Source organism: Dama dama, chromosome 10, assembly GCF_033118175.1.
Source record: "Dama dama isolate Ldn47 chromosome 10, ASM3311817v1, whole genome shotgun sequence".
Lineage (NCBI taxonomy): Eukaryota > Metazoa > Chordata > Mammalia > Artiodactyla > Cervidae > Dama > Dama dama.
This window is the reverse complement of record NC_083690.1, coordinates 14,391,647-14,414,682: the sequence shown is the minus strand read 5'-3', so window position 1 is coordinate 14,414,682 and position 23,036 is coordinate 14,391,647. Positions and strand designations below refer to the sequence as shown.

Below are 23,036 nucleotides of genomic sequence, written 5' to 3'. Positions count from 1 at the left end.
TCAGGTGTAAACAGCTAGGACGGGAAAGCATGATGACAACACACAGCAGTGGGGCCGAATGCAGCAGCAAGAAAAGAATCTAGGAAGACCTCTCTAAGCAAGTGACACTGAAGACTAAACCATAATTTAAAATTACTGATCTAAAGGGACTAGAAGGAGAATAAGAAACTGAAGCAAACCAGAAAACTGTAGGAGACCAGAGACCAGGAGAAACTACTGGTTTAACTCAGTGAAGTTCAGAGCCAGCAGAAACAGGGAAAAGTGAAGCCTGAGTGTAGGCTCAAAAGAAGCTATTACCCTGAAGAAATCCTACTGGAAACTGGACTATGCTTTCTGATGTTCTGGAAAGTACTCTGCATCTAAAAATAGAACAAATGTGGGAAGCAGGGTTTAAAATACTTAAACATTTATTTTATGCTTGTTTAGAGGAAAACAACCCTTCTATGTAATAAAATACACCAAAAATGCACTTCAAACAGAAAAATTGAATAGTTGTATACTGAAACATTTAGAACACTTACAATGAGTTTAAATAATAAATTAGGTCATTAGCAATATGCTGCCAACTTTGTAAAGCAGTATGGTCTGGCAGGGTATTTTAAAATAATAAATTTACCAGAAACATAATTGAGATATTCAGGTATCAATTGAGAAGACTTTGGCAACATTAAAGTTTCCAACCACAAATACATCAGTATAAATCATATGCTATATTTTGAACCTATGACAGCTTGAAAAGCAGATGCTAATATTCTACCCCAAAAGACCAAAAGGAACTACCATCCACAGTAGCTATTTTTACTGACAGACTCATTATGCCATGCCAGAGTAACAGGATTTTTAACACTAGTGTTAGCACATTTTAGTTCTGTGTAATATTTTTTATCCTAAAAAAATTGAGAGATTTACTAAAGGAGCTTACATTTGACTAAATGCACCTGGGAAAATTTGGGCAGGGGGGAACCAAGCTTGATATAAGAGAAAGCAGTAATACTTCACAACTGTTACTCAGCTTCTTTGCAGATACCCTTTCTTTTTTCCTACACCCTCTCCTCCCCAATTTTGATGGTCATCTATTGACCACCCAGACACTTCTAAATTCTTCACTGACTGGGTCTGATTTGTAGTTTTTCTTTCTCGGTAATCTCTGCCGTCATGCCCAGTAATTCAATTTCCTCTGTAACAGGAACCTCCCCATTCTCTCCAACCTCCCACAAGAACAATCACATCCCAGACCCACCTCAGAACCTGAATTCTGGAAGAGCCTCCTGTGAATACATCATTTCCTTCTTCCTCAAGCCTCCAGTACCTGTCCCATCTCTCCTCCTTCCTTCCATCCATCCTACATTCAACTACTACTATTCACTATCTGCCTTTTGCCAAGTTCTGTTCTAGGTACAGGGGGAAAAGAGTATTAAAAATTAAAATATAATAGCACACATGAACTCTCTGCCATCATTTATTACAAGACATAAGACGTTTAGAGTCTTGTTGTTCGCTTTTTAGTCACTAAGGTGTGTCTGCCTCTGCAACCCCATGAACTCAAACTCCACTGAGTCAGTGCTATTCCAGATGCCATCATGGAACAAAGAAGAAAGTAAGTTAGTTAAATATCTCTTGTCAAATAGTAATAAATGCTGTAGAGAAAAACAAAGGCAGGGAAGGGTGGGTGAGTGTCTGGCAAGAGGACACCATTTCAAAGAGGGTGCCAGAAATGCTCAGAGAAGGAGACACCTGAATGACCTAGCCCTGGAGAAGAAGGTCAAGCTAAAAAAAAGTGCCCTGAGTGGGATGGGGATGAGAACACGGGCTTCTGCTGGAAAACCTCGGCTCCGGCCTCTGGGTGGAGGGCAGAAGCAGGAGCCCGGGCTCTGGTCTGGCCCTCCTGCAGCTCTCAGGTGATGCCAGGCTTCCCTTGCACAGCCCTGCTGCTCCTGGGCTGGAACCGAGGAGGCACCATCCTGCTCATCACTGCGGTGCCCAAACCTTCCTCTCCCTGCTCCCTAGGTCCCTCGGCTTTGAATATTAAATCCTGAGACTCTGTCACGACTGCTGAGGCTGTGATCCAACATCTCCTCACTCTTCCTCAGCCACCTGCCCCCACGATCACCACCAGACCAAGACTGAGCCTTCAGCATCGCAATTCCCTGCACCCAGCCTCTGGCCACTGCCGCCCAGACTCCCAGCTCACTTGCTTTCTAATTCCGGATCCAACAATCCATTCACCTCCTGGGGTCTCCACACCACTGATCCACCACCTTCTTACTGCCCTTCATTCCTTGACAGTCTCCCAACTCCAATGAGGAGATCCTCAACCCACGCTACCCCCACTCTACCCCTGAACACGGAAAAATGACAGGGGTGGGGAGTAGAAAGCTAGCAGAGCAATGCCTTCCAAGTGAGCGGAGAACTGTGCGCAGGGCTTGGGCGGTGGGCGGGAAGGGGCGTGGGGTGGGGGAGGGGAAAGGCCGGGTGCAGCTTGCGCAGGGAAGGCTTGAGGACATTCTCTTCTGGTTGCTTCTCAGTGAATGGAAGTGAGGCCATCAGGTGAGTGTGAGCAAGCAAAGAGGTGTCAGAGGACTGAGAGAAAGGAGAAACTAGCAGAGCGAGGATGGATGGATGGATGGATGCACCCGTCGCTGAGGCCACAGCCCTTCCTGCGCCAAGCTCACCAGCCATCTGCCCTCACTTGCCTCTGCACCCAGCTTAGAACGGGGCAGAAGGCAGCGGTGGGATACCTGCCCTTCAACAACTGCAACACGCAAGTCAGGGTTTCCCCGCTGAATGGATTCAGAAAACTGAAATGAGCCCACCACAAACTCATGTTAATTCATTTCAACTGGATTCTTACTGTTTTTCAGTAAATCCTTTATTTACCTCTGATAAGGCCTATCCAAAGCCCATGGCAAGCAGTGGTTTTCTACTTTCGTCAGCATCACCAGCATCACCCTCCCCCCATCACTCTGAGCAGATGAACGTGGCTTCTATTTTATTGAGGGCAAAGGCCACTTGATGTGAGTGAGCTTCTTTAAAACTTCCTGTCTCCATGACTCAAAATCTGTGTGTGTTTAACATCTACGGTCCTTCCCAGCCTGGCCCCCAAATGCTCTTTCCCTCATGCTACGGCAAACCCACCTCTCTCCCCACCACTCCCACCCCTAAGCTACACCGCCTTATTCAGATATCCCCCTTTTAAGCATCTTGAATTTGCTAAAAGGATAGGTTATGAAAAGAAAAAAGTATTCCAGATGAAAGAAACAAAATGAACAAATTAAATAAGCAGGAAAGAGTATGGATTACTTATGAAAACAGTGCTAAAACCAGTCTTTTACACAGCATAGTGTGTTGGAAAGTGGTAGAAGTCATAAAGTTAGATGGATAGGGTGGGACAAGATTACAGAGAATCTTACCACAGAGTGTCAGGCTGATGGCTTCTGAACAAGAAAATGCTTGTGACGAAAGTAGGATTTAAGGGAGATAAGACTCACAGCATGGGATGAGGGGGGATGGGAAAGGACGGATTTACACTTGGGGATGGAGGGATGGGGGGTGAAAGGCAAGAGAGGAAGGCAAACATTCCTGACGCACATGGTGAGAGTCTGGTCAAAGGTGGAGGCAGTGAGAAGGAAGAAAGGAAAGGAAAAAAGACATTTCCCAGAGAGAAATGAACTGAACCTGGTGAATGGACCACATACTGTGAAACAACTTCAACTCGAACTTCAGCAAAGGGGCTGAGTGTAACTGTCACAAGATGGAAGACACGACGCTACACTGTGAAGTTCTTAGAATCAGAGCACTTGGAGGCCGGGAGGGCTGGGACCTCTGACAGCATGGGATTCAGCCCTCTCACTTTATAAAGGAGGAAGCAGAGGCCCATGGAAGTGAAGTGATTGGTCTTAAGTCCCAAAACCAGTCACTGTGAGGGTTGGGACAGGAGCCCTGTCTCCCGTCCACCTCTGCAGTGCCTTCCACGACAGCCCTATTTGCCCACAGAGACCTTCAGGGCCACACTTCAGTGACAAAAACTGAACTCTGGAACTAGCCGCCTGAGTCTGGCCTCTGCACGTATCTGGTCCAGGAGAGCTAGCTCTTAACCATCAGCGCTTCAAAGCTTCTGGACTGCCTCCATCCAGGACCTTCCTGAAGATAAGCCTGCCTTGTCCTTTCATGGGGAGCCCAGCTCAGGCATGGTTTTGAAGTTTCTAGTAACTCTCAGGGCAACAGAGTAACTAAGACACAAGCCCTGCCCTAGGGGTCATTAAACTGATCTCGAAATTAAAGGGTAAACCATACTGACCCTTATTGTTTCCTTCTTCCCCTCCTATTCCGACTCAGTAACAGAATTTCAGACGCTGTTTGCCTCATCTGTGATGGAAATCTTGTATGACTCCTTGGCAAACACCGGAATTTGTGTTTGTTATTCCTCATACTGTCAGCTCACAGAACTCTGCTGATAACAAAATGCAGCCATTAATATTTCTAGCAAGGCTTCTACATATTTTCCCAATTAGAAAATAGTGGAGTTTCTAGGTAATTTGCTAGTGAACTTTGAGCCTTGACAGAAGTTAACATGAATAGAGCTTCCAGTGTTTTATGAAAACCAAGCACAATTATTTACACTAAAAAAATATGGACAAGTTGGCTATCTCATTTCTTCTATGTCAAGAAAAATTTTAACAAGCTACCATGGACTTCAGCAAGCTGTCCACATTAAAAGAGATACTTAGAGTAGTCTGTCCTGAACTAACTGAATTCAATAGATAACTCTGCATAATTTTATAGCAGAAGTATTTAGTATTGTTTATTTTTTTCTCCTCTTGCTATTCCACAGAATTGCAACAACAAAATTTTTTTAAAAGAAATAAAAAAAGCTATAAAACATGCCAAATCCTTCTTTGGGAAAACAGTGACAATTTCATGCTTTCAAGGACAGACTTTCAAAGTATCAGTCCCTGCAGTGACGACAGTACTGCGATTAACATGCACACAATTCAGGCCTCAAACCTGACCGCTTGGCTTCTCTTTTCTTCTAATTTCCTATGGTGGTGGTCTAGTCACTACGTCGTGGCGGACTCCTGCGGTCTCATGGACTGTAGCCCGCCAGGCTCCTTTGTCCATGGGATTTTCCAGGCAAGAACACTGGGGTGATTTGCCATTTCCTCCTCCAGGGGGTCTTCTCAACCCAGGGATCAAACCCAGGTCTCCTGCATTGCAGGCAGCTTCTTTACTGATTGAGCTACCAAGGAACCCCAAGGTGAGCTGCCAAAACCCTGGAATATTCTATACTATTCGTTACTGAATTTATTTTTTACCACAAGCTTTGAGAATCTCAGAAGCTGAAGCTGAGTACATGTGTTTGCTTCGCGGCCTCAAGACATTCCCTTTGTGACTAAGAGGCAGGTGCTGCTCAGTTTATCTTCATGCACGTAAACTAAGCCCTTGAACTTGGAGTGAGGAAAAGCACTCAGCTTAGAGTTTAGAAAGGAAGGAACTACACAACAGCTTCCTTTAGAACAGCCTGCTTTTTCAGCTTCCTGTATGAAAATAATTTTGTATTTTTATAGAAATTGCAAAGGAACAATGAAGAAATTATATTTAAGCCTTTAGACAGCTAAGCTTCAAATCCTTTAAAGAGGGACAATTTCTTCCAATAATTTTGATATTTAAATCAAGCCAGGAACAGAAGAGACTAATAAAATAAAAAATGTGGTACAAAGTTTAAAATGGATTATACATATTTCAGATTAGGATAAGGAGTTCATGTCTTCTTACAGTAAATAACAGACATTAAGACTTTTGGTTTTAAAAGTCCCAAAGAGCTTGCTGCTACTGTAGTACTGGATAGATACGATGGTACAAAGCTTTTCTTTGTTGGTGTAGTTGCTGCTATTGCTATGAAGCTGTTTTGATTGAAACACATAGACACACACACACCAAGTTTATTATTAAACACGGCTTTTCAGGCTCTGAGCTGAGATCACTGAGTATTCTCTTTAAAAATAAAATGCATTCAAAATCTTGAATCTCAGGGGACAGAGAAGAAAGCCCCTCGGGGTTCAGGCCGTGAACCCTGACTCCCAAATCTCTATGCAGAGGCCCAGTCACCCACGGTGCCTTGCCTCCATGGCCATCTCTCTCTCAGGTTTCATCAGCTCACCCGTGCTGCTGTTGCTCAGTTGCCCGGTTGTGTCTGACTCTTTGAGACCCCATGGACTGCAGCATACCAGGTTTCCCTGTCCCTCACCATCTCCCAGAGTTTGCCCAAGTCCATGTCCATTGCATCAGTGATGCCCTACAGCCATCTCATCCTCTGTCACCCTCTTCTCCTTCTGCCCTCAAGTACATAGCCAGAAAGGCATGCCTAAGAACCATGGGCTCCAAGATCCCTCTGTGCATAAGAGTCCAATAGGTTACTACTATACATTTAGGAATTTTTATCAAGCGCTGTTAAGTGAATGAAAGTCATTCAGTTGTGTCCGACTCTTTGTGACCCTATGGACTATACAGTCCATGGAATTCTCCAGGCCAGAATACTGAAGTGGGTAGCTGTTTCCTTCTCTAGGGGATCTTGCCAACCTAGGGATCTAACCCAGGTCTCCCGCACTGCAGGTGGTTCTCTACCAGCTGAGCCACCAGGGAAGCCCAGGGAAGCTGCTAAGTGAATTGAAGCTTATAATGAAATTCAACCTTCCATTCTCACAGTATTCTTTCCTGAATAGTAGCCTTTCACCTTATACAAATATTCAAGACTCAAGTATATTAGAGAACTCCAAACACTTGGACTGTGTAGGAGAGAGCAATACAGCCACTTGACACTGCAGATACTATGGTTCCCTGAATACCCTCTAACCTGCCCCAGCTGTACCCCTTCACTACACCTAACATCAGGCCTGGCAACTGTTGCAAATCCAGGGCTCAGAGAAGCACACGGCCCTGGTGGAGGAGACCAAGCCTGGGGGACAGCAGCTTGACTCACTGTAAGCTCCCATGCAGAAGCACTACAGTCCACTGCTGCACCCTGGCCCCCGTGAAGTAAAGGGGGGCCCGGGAGAGAGGCAGTGGGGGCAGATGCCTGGAATGAGAGATCAGGGCATCCCATCCCTGCCTGGAATCATTCACTTGAGAGGACCACAAAGGAAAGTGTGTCTTGGGAGTTTGCGCAATGTCCCCTGCTGTGTCATCTTCTTGGTGTACTTTGCCACTGATCTTTCTGCACCTTCCTCTCCAGTAACTGCATTCTGCTAACTTATCTGTTTACCTTTGTCTTTTCACCAGTCTGTAAGATTCTAAGGTCATTGAGGTAAGGAACTGCTCATCTTTTCATCTCTGTGTTTATCCCTCATTTCTAGCACAGCAGATGGTGCAAACAGTTTGTTCTGGAACTTTTTGTTGGAGAGTTGTTAGAGACCAAAATGAAATCTGTCTACTGGTGTGTTCAACCCCTTAACTGCACCCACCTCCTTTTCTATACTTAGCGTTCATTCCTATACCTGACCAAAAACTACTCTCAGCAAAGGATATAATAAATCCCTTCATTCTAAAAGGAACATGACAGATACATGGTTGACCTCTTAAACGGTCCTGCAAAATGATGAGGTTTCATTTACCCAGATGTTAAAGGAGAGAGAATCCGGGTGGCAGCTTTGGATTACAAACGGGGGTAACTGCTTCCCTCTTACACCAGCACATCCACCATGCAGAAAAGATTTTCTGTTTGGCTTTTTTTCCCCCCAAGTCATCGGTCACTTTGATTCTGTCTAATTCCTATTTCTACCCCCTGGGCTCTCTCTGGTAACTATGCCTGAAAGTGTTAGTCGCTCAGTTATGTCTGACTCTTCGAGACCCCATGACCAGACTCCTCTGTCAATGGGATTTCCCCAGCAAGAATACCGGGGTGGGTTGCCATTCCTTCTCCTGGACCCCCTGGAAAAGTAACTGGGCTACACAAGCACTGAGGGTTCTGCTACAGACCATCACAATAAAGCAAGCATCATCATAAAGTAAGTCTCATGAGTCTTCTGGCCCCTGGTATAGATAAAATTTATGTTGATTCTATACTATAGTCAATGAAGTGCACAGTAGCATTACGTCTAAAAAAACAATCAGTTCAGTTCAGTTGCTCAGTTGTGTCCGACTCTTTTTGACCCCATGGACTGCAGCACAGCAGACTTCCCTGTCCATCACCAATGGACATACCTTAATTAAAAAATGTTTTATTGCTAAAAAAAAAAAAAGCTAACGATCATCTCAGCATTCAGTGAGTCATAATAACATCAAAGGTGATTGATCACAAATCAGCAAAACAAATATAACAGTAATGAAAAAGTATGAAATACTGTGAGATTACCAAAATGTAACACAGAGACCTACGTGAGCATATGCTATTGGAAAAATAGCAACAATGGACTTGTTCGATGCAGGGTGGCCACAAACCTTCAGTGTGTAAAAACATGCAAGATTTTCAAAATGAATGAAGCACAGCAAAATGAAAGACGCCTGTACTTTAATATACGGAATGTGCGCACAGGCCGCCACACAGTACAGTTCAGTGCGCACTCGCTTTATTTCAGATTTGCCCGTTTTCGTCGTCAACTGAGTTGGAAGCTGCCGAAGGACAGGAACTAGGCACACTTCCCCAGCATCGAGTCCCAGCCCAGTGCTGAGCACACAGTCGGTACTCTATGAGACACATCGTGTGCTCAGCACACAGTCAGACACTCAACAGACAAGCAAGCATAAAGTGTTTTACAAATACAGATCCCTCACCGTACAAAAAACATTCAAGATTACCAGGAGGCTAGAGTGAACAATAATACTGATGCTGTTGAAAAAGCAATTCACATTTACCCAGAGCTTACTAAACGTCAAACTCTGAACTAGGCCCTTCACCAACAGGCTCTCATTGTAACCTCACGAGGACTGGAGAGGTTAAATACCTCAGAGTGGCACAGTCAACTGGGCAGCTGGCAGGGTGACTCCACAGTCTACATTCAACTGGCTCATGAATTCAAAACTTTAAGATCCCCCAAATATTTCCCAATAGTATGGCTAAGAAGATATATAGTAACTAAAAACAACAACCAGAAACTCCTCACCTCTTAGCCCCTATCCAGGCAGTTCCTCTGTGGGCACAGTGTTCATCTCAACTCCCTGTCTACCAGGAAACTTCACACATCCTTAAAGTCACCTCAGACATTCCCTCCCAGTGCACTCTGCACATACCAGCATTCTATCAATGGTCCAGCTCTGGTCCACATGGCTGATTACTGTTTCCCTACAAGAATCTGAGCTCCTGGAGGCGAAGAACCTTGTCTTCCCATCTGTGTACCCAGGTCTCTTGCATAGGACTTTCCATATAGCAAGTGAGTGGTCAATGTTTCTTCTTGACCCAGGTGTAGGAGTAGCATTAAGAGTCTTAGTTTGCAACATCTATCTTTCACAGCAGATTTGTATCGAGGATCTACATCACAAATTTCAACTCAATAATTAAATGTGTTTCCATAGAAACTAGGCAAAGTGCTCCTTATGATACCGGAAAAGGCAAGTTCTAACTTAAGGTTCAACTCACTGAAATAGTTCACAATTATTTGCTTTTGTTCTTAGTATGAAGAGACAGAATGACAGCATTTAACTTTCTATAACTTCCTCTCTAAGAACACTCTAGCTTTACCACTAACGATATATCGAAATTTAATTTTTCGAACATAACTAGACTATAATTTCCATTAACAAACAGACAGAACCTTATTACTTAATAAATCTAAAATGTCTACTCGAGAACAATACACCTAATCAGGCCACAGCTGTATGTCAGACTCCCACAACCCAAAAGATATAAACTGTGACATTTTAAAGTAATAAATGCCACTCCTTCCTGACAACTGACTTTTTATAAAATATGTCATGGACAATTCTGTATGTAAGAAAGAGATCAGAGGAGAGACCCCTCTGGACTAATTTGAAACATGGCCTCCATGAGGCAATGGGGCATCGTGCTGGTGGTAGAAAAAGACAACCTTCTCAAGGCCTCTACGAGCTCAGCATTTTAACTCAAAGGAAAGGAAAAATGGGTTCGATTTTTCATTCTTAATTAGACTGCTTACTTTCTGAAAGTTTGCTGATTTCCATAATATTAAATTTCAATGTCTGAGCATTCATTCACATCTCATTTTTTTCTTTTTTTAAAAAAAAATACAAGGTTTCCTTCCTCCTGGCCACTACCTTTACCCCTCATTATCTGACCAACAAAACCACTGGTGCTACCTTGACAGCCCAAAGTCCTTAAAAGGATAACAAAGTAGAATGTAAATACACCTCAGCTCAAGGGTGGGCTAACTACACTCAGCTATAATTTCTACATCATGGAAGCCACAAAATATAGTGATCATCTGTCCTAACTGGGAAAGCTGCCCAGTGAATGGGACAGCTATGCAAAAAAATGGACTGTGGAGTCTAAATTCATGAGTTAATTAAATCTTAAAGGAACAGCTCATCTGACTTTACTAAGCCTCTTTAAGATTATGGGAATCCCTGGTAGCTCAGCTGGTAAAGAATCCACCTGCAATGTGGGAGACCTGGGTTTGATCCTTGGGTTGGGAAGATCCCCTGGAGAAGGGAAAGGCTACCCACTCCAGTATTCTGGCCTGGAGAATTCCAGGGACTACATAGTCCATGGGGTCACAAACAGTCAGACACGATTGAGTGACTTTCACTTTCACTTAAAGATTACATTTAAAAATCTGCCTTTTTCAGACTTCACCACTGGAAATAATTCTGTGTTAACAAAAACAATTCTCATTTTTTTTGTTTTGCTTTGATTCTTTTTGACAAATTGGATGCTCTTTGGTTTATAATTGTTGGTGAAAGTCCAACAATTTAGTTAACAAAGACTTCAAACAGTTGATACATTTAAAAGCTAAGATTCAGTTAGATGAATAGACTAACAGAACTTCACTCTGCTGTCCTGCTGAAAAATAAAGACATCCATCTACTCCATGAACTTCATTCATCATGTTCCCTCATCAGGTTGCTGCTGCATCTGACGAATATGAATTTCAGGAATAAGTTAGGAGACTGTGTCATATAGCTCTCTGAAGTATCCATCAGAATTTCTACAAAATGGTGAAAAGGAAAGAATGAGAAAATATGCTCAGCCCAGATAATGTGAACAAACTAGGCCTTTATAGGTTCCTCTTGATCTGAATAAACAGACAATGCCCAGTATTCATCAACAGAGGAAGGGATAAAGATGGAGTTGCAATCAGGCATTTTGCTGGGTGCTGGGGTATGGACATGATCAATTCTCTTGACTTTAAATTTTTTTAGGAAGACAGACAATGCATGGACATTCATTTATGTTTGTTCAATTAAAAAAAAACTTATAATTCTAGAAGTGATAAAAAGAGAATGAGATATGCCATTCACAGCAACATGGATGCAACTAGAGATTATGATACTAAGTCAGAAACAGAAAGATAAATACCATATGATATCACGTACATGTGGAATCTAAACTATGGCACAAATGAACCTATTTATGAAACAAAAACAGACTCACTGACACAGAGAACAGACCTGGGGCTGCCAAGGGGGAGGCAAGGATTGGGAGTTTGGGGTTAGTAGATGAAAACTATTACATATAGGATGGATAAACAACAAGGTCCTACTGTATACCACAGGGAACTATATTCAATATCCTGGATAAACCATAGTGGAAAAGAATATAAAGAAGAATGTATATATGTATATAACTTAGTCACTTTGCTTTACAGCAGAAATTAACACATTTTAAGTCAACTATATGTCAATTAAAAAAATAAAGTAGATGGAGTGAATGAGATGGAATCACTTTCAGACACAAAAACTCTAAGTAGCTTCTTATCAGCATGACCCTTAATTATTTCCTCTATCCTTGAGAAGAGGAAAATGGGTTCCCTGCCCAAAATAGTATTAAACGTCTGAGTGATAACTCATTTATTTTTTCATTTAAACCACAACCAGAAGAAAAGTACCATTAAGCTAAACTCATTGCTACACAGAATACAAAGGAGGGAAGCTGTGTTAGAATCCAGGTTTCTGACTCAGGAGTCTGGGTTCCGGTCCTGACACTATCAAAACTAGCTGCTTAATCCCACTGCTATTTTCTCCTCTACAAACTTATGGGATGGAAAATTTTATAATTTTGAGAAGCAAGCAGTTAAAGGAGTAGCTTGTTCTTCCAAGCATAATTTTTTTTTAAAAAAGCACTGTGAACCTGAGCCTTAAGAGAAAATAAAATAATACACATAATTCTTGGCCCTCGTGGCCACTTGAAAATAACTCCACTTTCTTCCCTTTTGTTTCTTCTCTACATTTGACCACCAGTCCTATTAGTGCCTCCCAGCAAACAGCTGTTATGTATTTTTCAAAATCCCTAAATATAGTACCTTGATTCAGATTGGAGAAGAACTCAACCTTGTAATATGGACTCTGAGATGTTACTACATTATGCTGGTTTCACTTCATTTATAAAATAACTGTAGAATTATGGCTTTTTAATGATAAAATTACTTTTTAAGAAGTTATAACCTGTTAAACAAGGAACAGTTTGAGAAATAATCATTACTAAGCTCGCAGTGAGATACTGATGTAAATCTCTGTAACAATCCCCTCACATTCCGCCCCCAGGTTTTCCTCCTATTCAACACACTCTTGTCAGCAACACCTGCCACCACTGTTAGAGCTGGAGTTACCATGACCACTGCAAACAGTCTTAATAGAAATAAAACGCAGATCGGTCGATTAACCCCAGGGGAATATTAGGTATATGCAGAGTTACTCCTGGAATATTCTAACTCAGTTTTCGGAATACAGCAACCAAGAAGGAGATCTGCAACCAATGCAGAATAAACTGCAGGAACTAATACTTCGCACTAAGTCTTACAGATTTATCCTGCAAATGAGACTGCAAATGAGACCGCAAACGGGACCTCAAACGGGACCTCAAGCGAGACCTCAAGCGGGACCTCAAGCGGGACCTCAAGCGAGACCTCAAGCGGGACCTCAAGCGGGACCTCAAGCGAGACCTCAAACTCCTGGGGCGTCAAAGTCGCCAGAGAGGTCCTCTCACTTACTCTTCACAGGTTCACCTCTCTTCTTGTATGTTCCCATTGTATTTTTACTTGCCTCTATCACAGCATTTATGACATTAAGAAAATGGGTACAGATCTGAAAGAGATACGTGCACCCCAATGTTCATCACAGCACTGTTTATAATAGCCAGGACATGGAAGTAACCTAGATGCCCATCAGCAGACGAATGGATAAGGAAGCTGTGGTACATATACACCATGGAATATTACTCAGCCATTAAAAAGAATTCATTTGAATCAGTTCTAATGAGATGGATGAAACTGGAGCCCATTATACACAGTGAAGCAAGCCAGAAAGATAAAGACCATTACAGTATACTAACACATATATATGGAATTTAGAAAGATGGTAATGATAACCCTTTATGCAAAACAGAAAAAGAGACACAGATATACAGAACAGAATTTTGGACTCTGTGGGAGAAGGCGAGGGTGGGATGTTTCAAGAGAACAGCATCGAAACATGTATATTATCTAGGGTGAAACAGATCACCAGCCCAGGTTGGATGCATGAGCCAAGTGCTCGGGCCTGGTGCACTGGGAAGACCCAGAGGGATCGGGTAGAGGGAGGTGGGAGGGGGGAGCGGGATAGGGAACACATGTAAATCCATGGCTAATTCATGTCAATGTATGACAAAAACCACTACAATACTGTAAAGTAATTAGCCTCCAACTAATAAAAATAAATGAAAAAAAAAAATTAAAAAAAATAAAAAATATTAAAAAATGGGTAGAGGGCTGTGCATTTTAACTGCTGTATCAACTTCTCTGATATCCTCAATTATCTTGGGAAGGAAACAACCTAAATCAAGATCTTAAAGAACCAGATTGTATAAAATTAGAAAAATTTAGCAAAAAAAGAAAAATAATTAAAATTACACATACACACAGTATGGAGAAGGAAGGAAAAAATGAGGATTACAGCAGAAAATCAATGAAATTTCTAAAAGGAGAAATAAAGGAAACAGAAGCTGATTCTTTGACTGGGTAAATAAATTTGATAAATAAGTCTCCAAACGGATTGATCAGGAAAAAATAAGACACAAATTATATACCAACATAAGAAGGTGATATCACCATACACTCTAGATATGAAATAGATAATATGGGACTACAATAAAAACTTTTATGGCAATAAATTTGACAGAGGAAATGGACAAAGTCTTTGAAAAATAAAAAATACCAAACCCACTCAAAAAGAAACATAACCTGAATAGCCCCAGATCTATTCTTTTTTTTTTTTGCCCTGAATCTATTTCTAAAATTGAATCTATAGCTTAAAATCCTCCCTCAAAGAAAACCCTGGATCCAGATGGCCTTATTCGTGAACTCTGAACAAACACTAAAGGAAAAGAAAATTACCAATTCTTTCAGAAAATTGAATAGGAGGAAATAATTTCCAATTTATTCTATGAAGCCAGCATTAACCTGATACTGAAGATAGGCAGACATTACAAGAAGCTATTATGTCCCTCATGAACACAGATGCAAAAACTGCAAACAAAATTTTAGCAAATCAAACCCAGCAATATATAAAAAGGATAATATATCATGACCTCATGGGGTTTATCCAAGGAATGCAATCTGGCTTACAATCTGAAATATATTCAATGTAATTTATCACATTAACAAATTAATAAAAATTATACATTTATCCTAATAAATGCAGAAACATAACCTAACAAAATCCATTCCGGAGAAAACTCTTAACAAACTAAAAATAGAAGAGAATTTTCTCAACCTGATAAATCCACAAAAAAAAATCTACAGCTAACATCACTTAATGATGAAAAACTGAATAATTTCCCTCTAAGATGAGGAATAACAATTATTTATATAGAAAATGCAACAGACTCTAGAAAATAAGTGAATTTTGCACAGTTGCAGAATATAAGATCTATTGGGTTGGCCAAAAAGTTCCTTTGGTTTTACTTAGTTCCTAAGTAAAAATAAAACACATTTTTCATTTTCACCAAGAACTTCATTGAACAACATATTCATCATTTTGTTCCACTACCTTCTGCCACTTTCCAGGCAACTTCATAATTTCATCTTCCCAAAACATTTTATATTTTTGAGTAAAGAACTGTTTCAGGTGCCTTTTTACAGCCTTCCAAGGAATTGAAATTTTTTCCATTAAGAGAATTTTGTAAAGACCAAAATAAATGGACACCCAAAGGTGCAATGTCTGGTGAATACGGTGGATGAATCAGAACTTAACAACCAAGCTGTAGTAATAGTTTTTGCCTGGTCATCAAAGAAACAGGTGGTCCTGCACTACCCTGAGGGGGGATTGTGCGTTTCCTGTTGACTAATTCTGCATGCTTCGCTTCCAGTGCTGCTTTCAGGTGGTCTAATTGGGAGCAGTACTGTTGGATTTGCTTGGTTTTCCAGAAGGAGCTCATAATAGAGAACTCCCTTCCAATCCCACCATATACACAAGATCACCTTCTTTGGATGAAGACCAGTCTTTTGGTGTGGTTGGTGCCAGTTCATTTTGCTTGTCCCCTGTTCTCTTCCATTCCACATTATTGTACAGTATTCACTTTTCACTGCCCATCACAATTCATTTTAAAAATGGAACATTTTCATTATATTTTAGTAAAGACTCACATGTGAAAATTCAGTCAAGGAGGTTTTTTTGTTTTTGTTTGTTTAACTTACGTGGAACCCAAACACCAAAATGATTAACATAACCAAGCCAGTGCAAATGATTTTCAACACTTGATCCGGATATTTCGAGTATGTCAGCTGTCTCCAGACGGGTGTAACACAGACTGTTCTCAATTAATGTCTTGATTTCATCATTATTAACTTCAACTGGTCTACTTGAATGCAGAGCATCGTTCAGTGAGAAATCTCCAGCATGAAACCACAAACCACTTTTGACACTTTCAGTTACAGCATCTTCTCCATATGCTATAATATTTTTTTGCATTTCAGTTGTTTTTACCTTTCTTGAAATAATAAAGCATAACACACCAAAAACGTTGCTTTTTTTCCTTCCATCTTCAATATTAAAATGACTACAGAAAAATTCACCAATTTAAGTTTCTTTTTTAATGCACACTGATGATAGCTATCAAAATACAATCTAAGAAAACTGTTTTGTATGAGGTTAAAGACAACTAAGCATTACCAGAGTCATCTTATGGAAAAAACTGAACAAATCTTTTGGCCATCCCAACATATACATATCAAATTGTATTTTCATAAATTGTACTGTATTTCTCAACTGTAATGAACAATTTTATACTGACATTTTTAAAAATACCACTTATAATAAGGCCAAAATACATGAAATAGGCCTAAATCTGGCAAAAGATAAGCAAGATCTGTACTTTAAAAAACACTGCTGAGAGAAATTAATGACATAAATAAAGGAGAGAAATAAAACACCTTCATGGGCTGGAAGACTTAATACTGTTCTAAGAAGTCAATTCTCTCCAAATTGACATATGCATGCATATGTGCTAGGTTGCTTCAGTAGTGTCCAACTCTTTGAGACCCTAAGGACTGTAGCCCGTAAGGGCTCCCCTGTCCGTGGGATTCTCCAGTCAAGAATACTAGAGTGTGTTGCTGTGTCCTCCCCCAGGGGATCTTCCTGACCCAGTGACTGAACCCGTGTCTCTCATGTCTCCTACACTGGCAGGCAGGTTCTTTACCATTAGTGCCATCTTTGTTTTTTGTTGTTCACTCAGTCTTGTTCAACTCTTTGTAATCCAATGAACAGCAGCACACCAGGCTTCCCTGTCCTTCACTATCTTCTGGAGCTTGCTCAAACTCATGTCCATTGAGTCAGTGATGCCATCCAACCATCTCATCCTCTGTCACCCTCTTCTTCTCCTGCCCTCAATCTTTCCCAGCATCAGGGTCTTTTCCAATGAGTTGGCTCTTCACATCAGGTGGCCAAAGTATTGGAGCTTCAGCTTTAGCGTCAGTCCTTCAAATGAATATTCAGGGTTGATTTCCTTTATGATTGACTGGTTTGATCTTGCTGTCTAAGTGACTCTCAAGAGTCTTCTCCAGTACCACAGTTCAACACTTCGGCATTTAGCCTTCTTTATGATCCAACTCTCACATCTCACATGACTACTGGAAAAAACCATAGCTTTGACTATACAGACCATTGTCAGTAAAGTGATATTTCTGCATTTTAACATGCTGTCTAGGTTTGTCATAGCTTTTCTTCCAAGGAGCAATTATCTTTTAATTTCATGGCTGCAAACACCATCTTCAGTGATTTTGGAGCCCAAGAAAATAAAGTCTGTCACTGTTTCCATTTTTCATTTTGGGAAGCCCAAATTGACACACAGATTCAGTACAATCCTGAACAAATTCTCAAAGGCTGTTTTGTATACACTGACAAGCTGATGCTAAATTTTATATGGATAGCCAAAACAACTTTGAAAAAAAAAGTACAAAGTTGGAGGACTAATACAACCAAATTTCAAGCCTGAGTATAAGGCTACAATAATTACAGCATAGTTGAAGCATAATGGCAGACAAAAGATGAATGGGACAAAACAGACTCCAAAATAGACCACAAGTGACTTCTGACTAAGGTGCAAAGGCAATTCAGTGAAGAGAGAATGGTCACTTCAATAGATGGTGCTGGAACAACCAGATATCCATATGCAAAAAATATGAACTCTGATCACACCTTGTATCACATGCAAAAATCAAGTCAAAATAGATCATATCCCTAAATGTAAAGCCTAAAACTATGAAACTTCTACAAGACAACAGGAGATAATCTCTATGATCAAGGATTAGGTAAAGATTTCTTAAATATGATACCAAAAGCATAACCCATAAAAGGAAAAACTGATAAACTGAACGTCAAACTTAAGAACTTTTGCTCTTTGAAAAACACTGTTAAGAAAATTAAAAGACAAATCATACTGGGAGAAAATACTTGCAGATCATTTATCTAATAAAGAATCTGTATATAGAATATATAAAGAACTATCAAAACTCAGCAATAAGAAAACAAAAAAATATAATCAATGAATAATAGATCTGACCTTTCACAGAGAAATGGCAAATTAGCACATAAAAAAGTACTCAACACATTAGTCATTAGGAAAATGCAAATTAAAAGCACAATGAGATAATACCACAACAGACTTATTAGAATGACTAGAATTAAAAAGACTGACCATATTAACTGCTGACAGAGATGTGGAGTAACTGGAACTCTCATGCACTGCTGGTGATAAATGTAAAAGGACATGACAACTTGAAAAACAATTTTATGGTTTTAAAATACTTAAACATAACCTACCATATGATAGAGCCATTCCACTCCTAGGTATCTGCCTAAGAGAAAAGAAAGCATATGTCCATACAAAGACTTGTATATAAACTTTCAGATTAGTTTTATTTATATTGTCTATACAGGAAACATCCAAATGACCATCAACAGTGAATACATACACAAACTGTGGAGTATCTATGTTTCTCAGGAATAAAGGAAAAAACTGCTGATACACTCAACAACATGAATGAACCTTGAAATAGTTACAGTGGCTTCTTTCAGAAGCCAGGCAAAAATGAGTACAGAATACATAAATCCACTTACATAAAATCCTAGAACATGCAAACTAATCTACAGCAACAGATTAGTGGCTGCATGGAGATATAAGCAGAAGGGTGTGAAGGTGGCATTACCAGGAACACAAACTTTTGCCAGTCATGGATACTTTCAATATTCTTATTGTGGTGATGGTTTCAAGGGTGTATATGTTTGTCAGAACAGATTAAATCATACACTTTAAACACATGCCATTTACTGCAGGTCAATTATGCCTCAATAAAGCTGGGGAAAAAATAACTGCTTATATTTTACAGTATCCATTCTAAATTGCCCCTTTTTCATTAGCATATTTGAAATCTTTCATTGTAGTGAAGCAATTGATATAACTGCCTCAAATACATCTTTTCTTTTGACCTTTACTCTATATAAACACAACTATAAAAGTAAATTACTATTGGACGGAAAAGTGAACAGACTGGTCTCCCTGGATTACACAGCGGTCTGTTTATTGGCTTCAAACAAAGCCCAAATGTTTAGCTCAACTACCAGTACTGAATGCTTGGTCACTTAATTTTGAAAATATTATAACCACAAGCTAGCCTAGAGCAATTCATTAATTCAAATAAACATTTACTGCACATGTACTCTGTCATTGTTGTACATTCTGGGTTTCAGGCAGCATGGTCAGCAGCAAATTACAAAGCCATTCTGCATCTAGCCTATTAAGGTTTTAGTCACTGCATTTAAATAATACAACTAAAGAGTATCAATGGAAATAGGATGGTTCTTCTAATATAAAGTTAAAATAATAAATGCCAGTGATACGATAAATAAAGAATTATACACTGACAGCTTAAAATTCCACAACAAAGGTTATCTCTTGAAACCTAAGTGAATTCAGGACAAATGTTAAAAAAAAAAAAAAAAAAAAGTACTTCCATACACAGAGTGGAGCTTGTCATCTCCAAGAGATTCTGCCAGTTTAGAAGTATAAAAAGATGTGAAAAACAAGTAGCAAGACCCATAATTAATTAATTATCTATAACAACTAGGCAACTTTAAGTAAAGTCTCTGTTAGTATCAAACGAGATACTATGCCACAGCACATTATCTTCTGCTGATTTTAGAGAATTCCATGTCAACTGGACCAGAGATGGTAATTACATCGGATAGAAGATATAAGCTTATTTATTCATCACAAACAAAACTCAATAGGTCCACACCTCTTGCCATTAATATATACGACAGGTTACAGCTTATCAAGGGTATCCATTTGAAAATCTATACTATATTTTCTCTTGTGCAGTGGTACTCCTCTTTTAGGATTTTTAAATAAAAGAATCCAATGAACTCATGCAATGGACAAAAAAAAAAATCAATAAATATCCCTTGTTAGAGAAAACTGTTGATGTACTGTGCTTCAGATTCCCTTAGAAACTGTTATTCCTTTCCTAAAAATTTTAAGCTGTCTTTAACTATCATGTTTTCTGTTCTCAAAGGAACAATTTTATCAGATGATAAGCTTTTAGTAAATTTTGACTGACAAAATGATTCTGTCACATGTTCTAAACACATCATATCCAAATTCACATCCACATTAAACACCGCTAATCTCCTAAATATTCAGTCACCACAGCATTCCAGACCACAAGTTCTGTGAGCATAGTTTGTGAATATTTTCATTCCTGTAGAGACGCAATAACCATTAAAATGAAAGACGAAAAACCAACCAGCATATTCTGTATTCTGTAATTTTAACTTCTCATTTTTGTTTTTCAGATTTGTAAAAATGAAAATAAAATTTTTTTAAGGTAAAAGGGTAGGAAACATGTCCAAAAAGGAGAGACATTCAACAGCTGAGGGTAAACATGAAGTTTTCGTTCTGAAGCTTCTCCAACTCGCCTCCAATATTTACTTTAATTAAAAAGGTAAAATGACACCTGTCGCAGTGGAGTTCCACTAAAGCTAAGAGCCGAATCTGTGCTTCTTCACAACACCTCTTCCGTCCACTACTGCCCTCTTGTTAATGTCCGTCACCTAACATCTACTGACGATGTATAACATGCCAGGTGCTGTACTAACCACTTCAGATGCAGCACTTCCACTTGCCCTCACAGCAATTCTGTGATGAAGCATTTCACAGACTGGTGGAGCGTCAATGACCTTAAGAACCTGAACAAGATGACAGAGCTACTCCCCATGATGAACTCCTTAGCAGTGAGTCTCCCAGGCCAGGCCCCCACAGGGACCACACCTGTCTGAGGACGTGGACTGTGCGACCATGCGTGCTCGGTGTTTATCCTCAGTGCAGTTACTATTCTCTAAAATTGGACTGTAAGTCTTAACATGGAAGAGAGAACAACGCTGTTGACAGGACTAGACATATATGATCATTTCTCTCCCTCGCTTCGGCTTTTGGGTACTCTTCATTATCATCATCTTGGCAAGTCAAGCAAAGTCTTTCCTCTAAGATGAAAAGACTGCCTTAGAGCTACAGGGTAGAGTCGCTGCCAGTGTGATTATTACTTCTGACCATGTGTACGGTGGTGTCAAACATTTAAAATTGCACCTGTGCTTTTCACATAAGTAAATAATACAGTATAAAGTATTAACAAATAGGATATACGGACGAGTAATTGATCCTTCATTACTTCCCAGACTCGACCTTTCATTCACGACAGCCTGAACAACAGTTTCAAATGGAGCGCCCCAAACCCATGTGAGGGCCAGTCCAGACCTCTACTGCTGTCTGAAGATGAGCTGTTCTATAAACAAGGTTTCATGGACAACACATCTGTAAAAGAAGCCTACAAACTACACACTTCCACCCTTAAAAGCATTTCTGCACACTATTTCACTACCTCTGAGATGCAGAATAAAACTTATTAAATTAAGGTATGACTAACACAGGAGCAAGCACTGGTTGAAAAGTGTCTGCATTCTCTGCCTAGTGAGAAAGACTGTTTACTGAGAGCATAATCAAGATTCATCAGCTACTTAAACTACAGAAATCACAGCTAAAGTCCATTAGAAATGTCAGTTTACATAGAGAGTATGCATATATTATTTAGAATCACCAGTCTTTATAACTTCTAGGCAATACATTTGCCTAAATTCTACACACACTTAATCAGAGGTGCATTTCAATTGTTTTAAACTTTCCATAATTCAGACAAATCCTTCCTTAATTAGACTAAATCTGGGTAGAGATAAACTATTTGGATGTTCTTCCTTCTACATTATTTAATGCTTTTAAAATTACTTTTCAGCTCAGTCGCTCAGTTGTGTCCAACTCTTTGCGACCCCATAGACTACAGCATGCCAGGCCTCCCTGTCCATCACCAACTCCCAAAGCTTGCACAAATTCAGGTCCATCCAGTCGGTGATGCCATCCAACCATCTCATCCTCTGTCCTCCCCTTCTCCTCCTGCCTTCAATCTTTCCCAGCATCAGAGTCTTTTCCAATGAGTCAGTTCTTTGCATCAGGTAGCCAAAGTATTGGAGTTTCAGCTTTAGCATCAGTCCTTCCAATGAATATTAAGGGCTGATTTCCTTTAGGATTGACTGCTTGGATCTCCTTGCAGTCCAAGGGACTCTCAAGAGTCTTCTCCAACACCACAGTTCAAAAGCATCAATTCTTTGGCACTCAGCTTTCTTTATAATCCAACTCTCACATCCATACATGACTGCTGGAAAAACCATAGCTTTCATTGTTGGCAAGGTAATGTCTCTGCTTTTTAATATGCTGTCTAGGTTGGTCATAGTTTTTCTTCCGAGGAGCAAGCGTCTTTTAATTTCATGGTTGCAGTCACCATCTGCAGTGATTTTGGAGCCTCCCAAAATAAAGTCTTTCACTGTTTGCATTGTCTTCCCATCTCTTTGCCATGAAGTGATGGGACCAGATGCCATGATCTTAGTTTTTTGAATGTTGGGTTTTAAGCCAACTTTTTCACTCTCCTCTTTCACTTTCATCATGAGTGATATGGTAATAAAATTATATGACAAAGTTATATTAACATATATGATAAAATTATATTTATTAGTCATAAAAAAAAATCAAAGAACTAAGGAGTGGAGATACGGCATATGTGAAAGTGAAGCAGCCAGAAGTAGCCCTGACAAGCCCCAGGCCCGGCTGCGTGAGAGACTCAGGCCTCTTCCCTCAGGGCTGCTGTTCACCCCCATCCATAACGGCTGCTGACGAACCCCTCTCTGACATCTAGGCTGTGAACTTTTCTATTTTGAATGATGCTACCTCTGAAAAATTAACTAGTAAAGAATGAAGGTAAGAACCTCTTGATAAAAATCATTTCAGAATACAGAATAAGCTAAACCATATTAGAGGTATTTAAAGTTTTTATTCTCCA

General features: G+C 40.0%; 1 protein-coding gene across 7 annotated transcripts in view; it reads right to left on the bottom strand.

Annotated features, from left to right (window-relative positions):
• Window positions 1-23,036, bottom strand: part of MRTFB (myocardin related transcription factor B) — a 219,214-nt gene that overhangs the window by 175,200 nt on the left and 20,978 nt on the right. Inside the window, exon 2 of one of the 7 annotated variants that reach the window (XM_061152867.1) lies at window positions 18,418-18,452. The exons of 5 other annotated variants lie outside the window; for them this stretch is intronic. In XM_061152867.1, coding sequence (XP_061008850.1) covers window positions 18,418-18,420 — 3 coding nt within the window. In that variant the 5' untranslated portion in view covers window positions 18,421-18,452. Of the gene's footprint in view, window positions 1-4,297; window positions 4,433-18,417; window positions 18,453-23,036 lie in introns of those variants that run through there. One more of the 7 variants, XM_061152873.1, reaches the window with a different exon arrangement.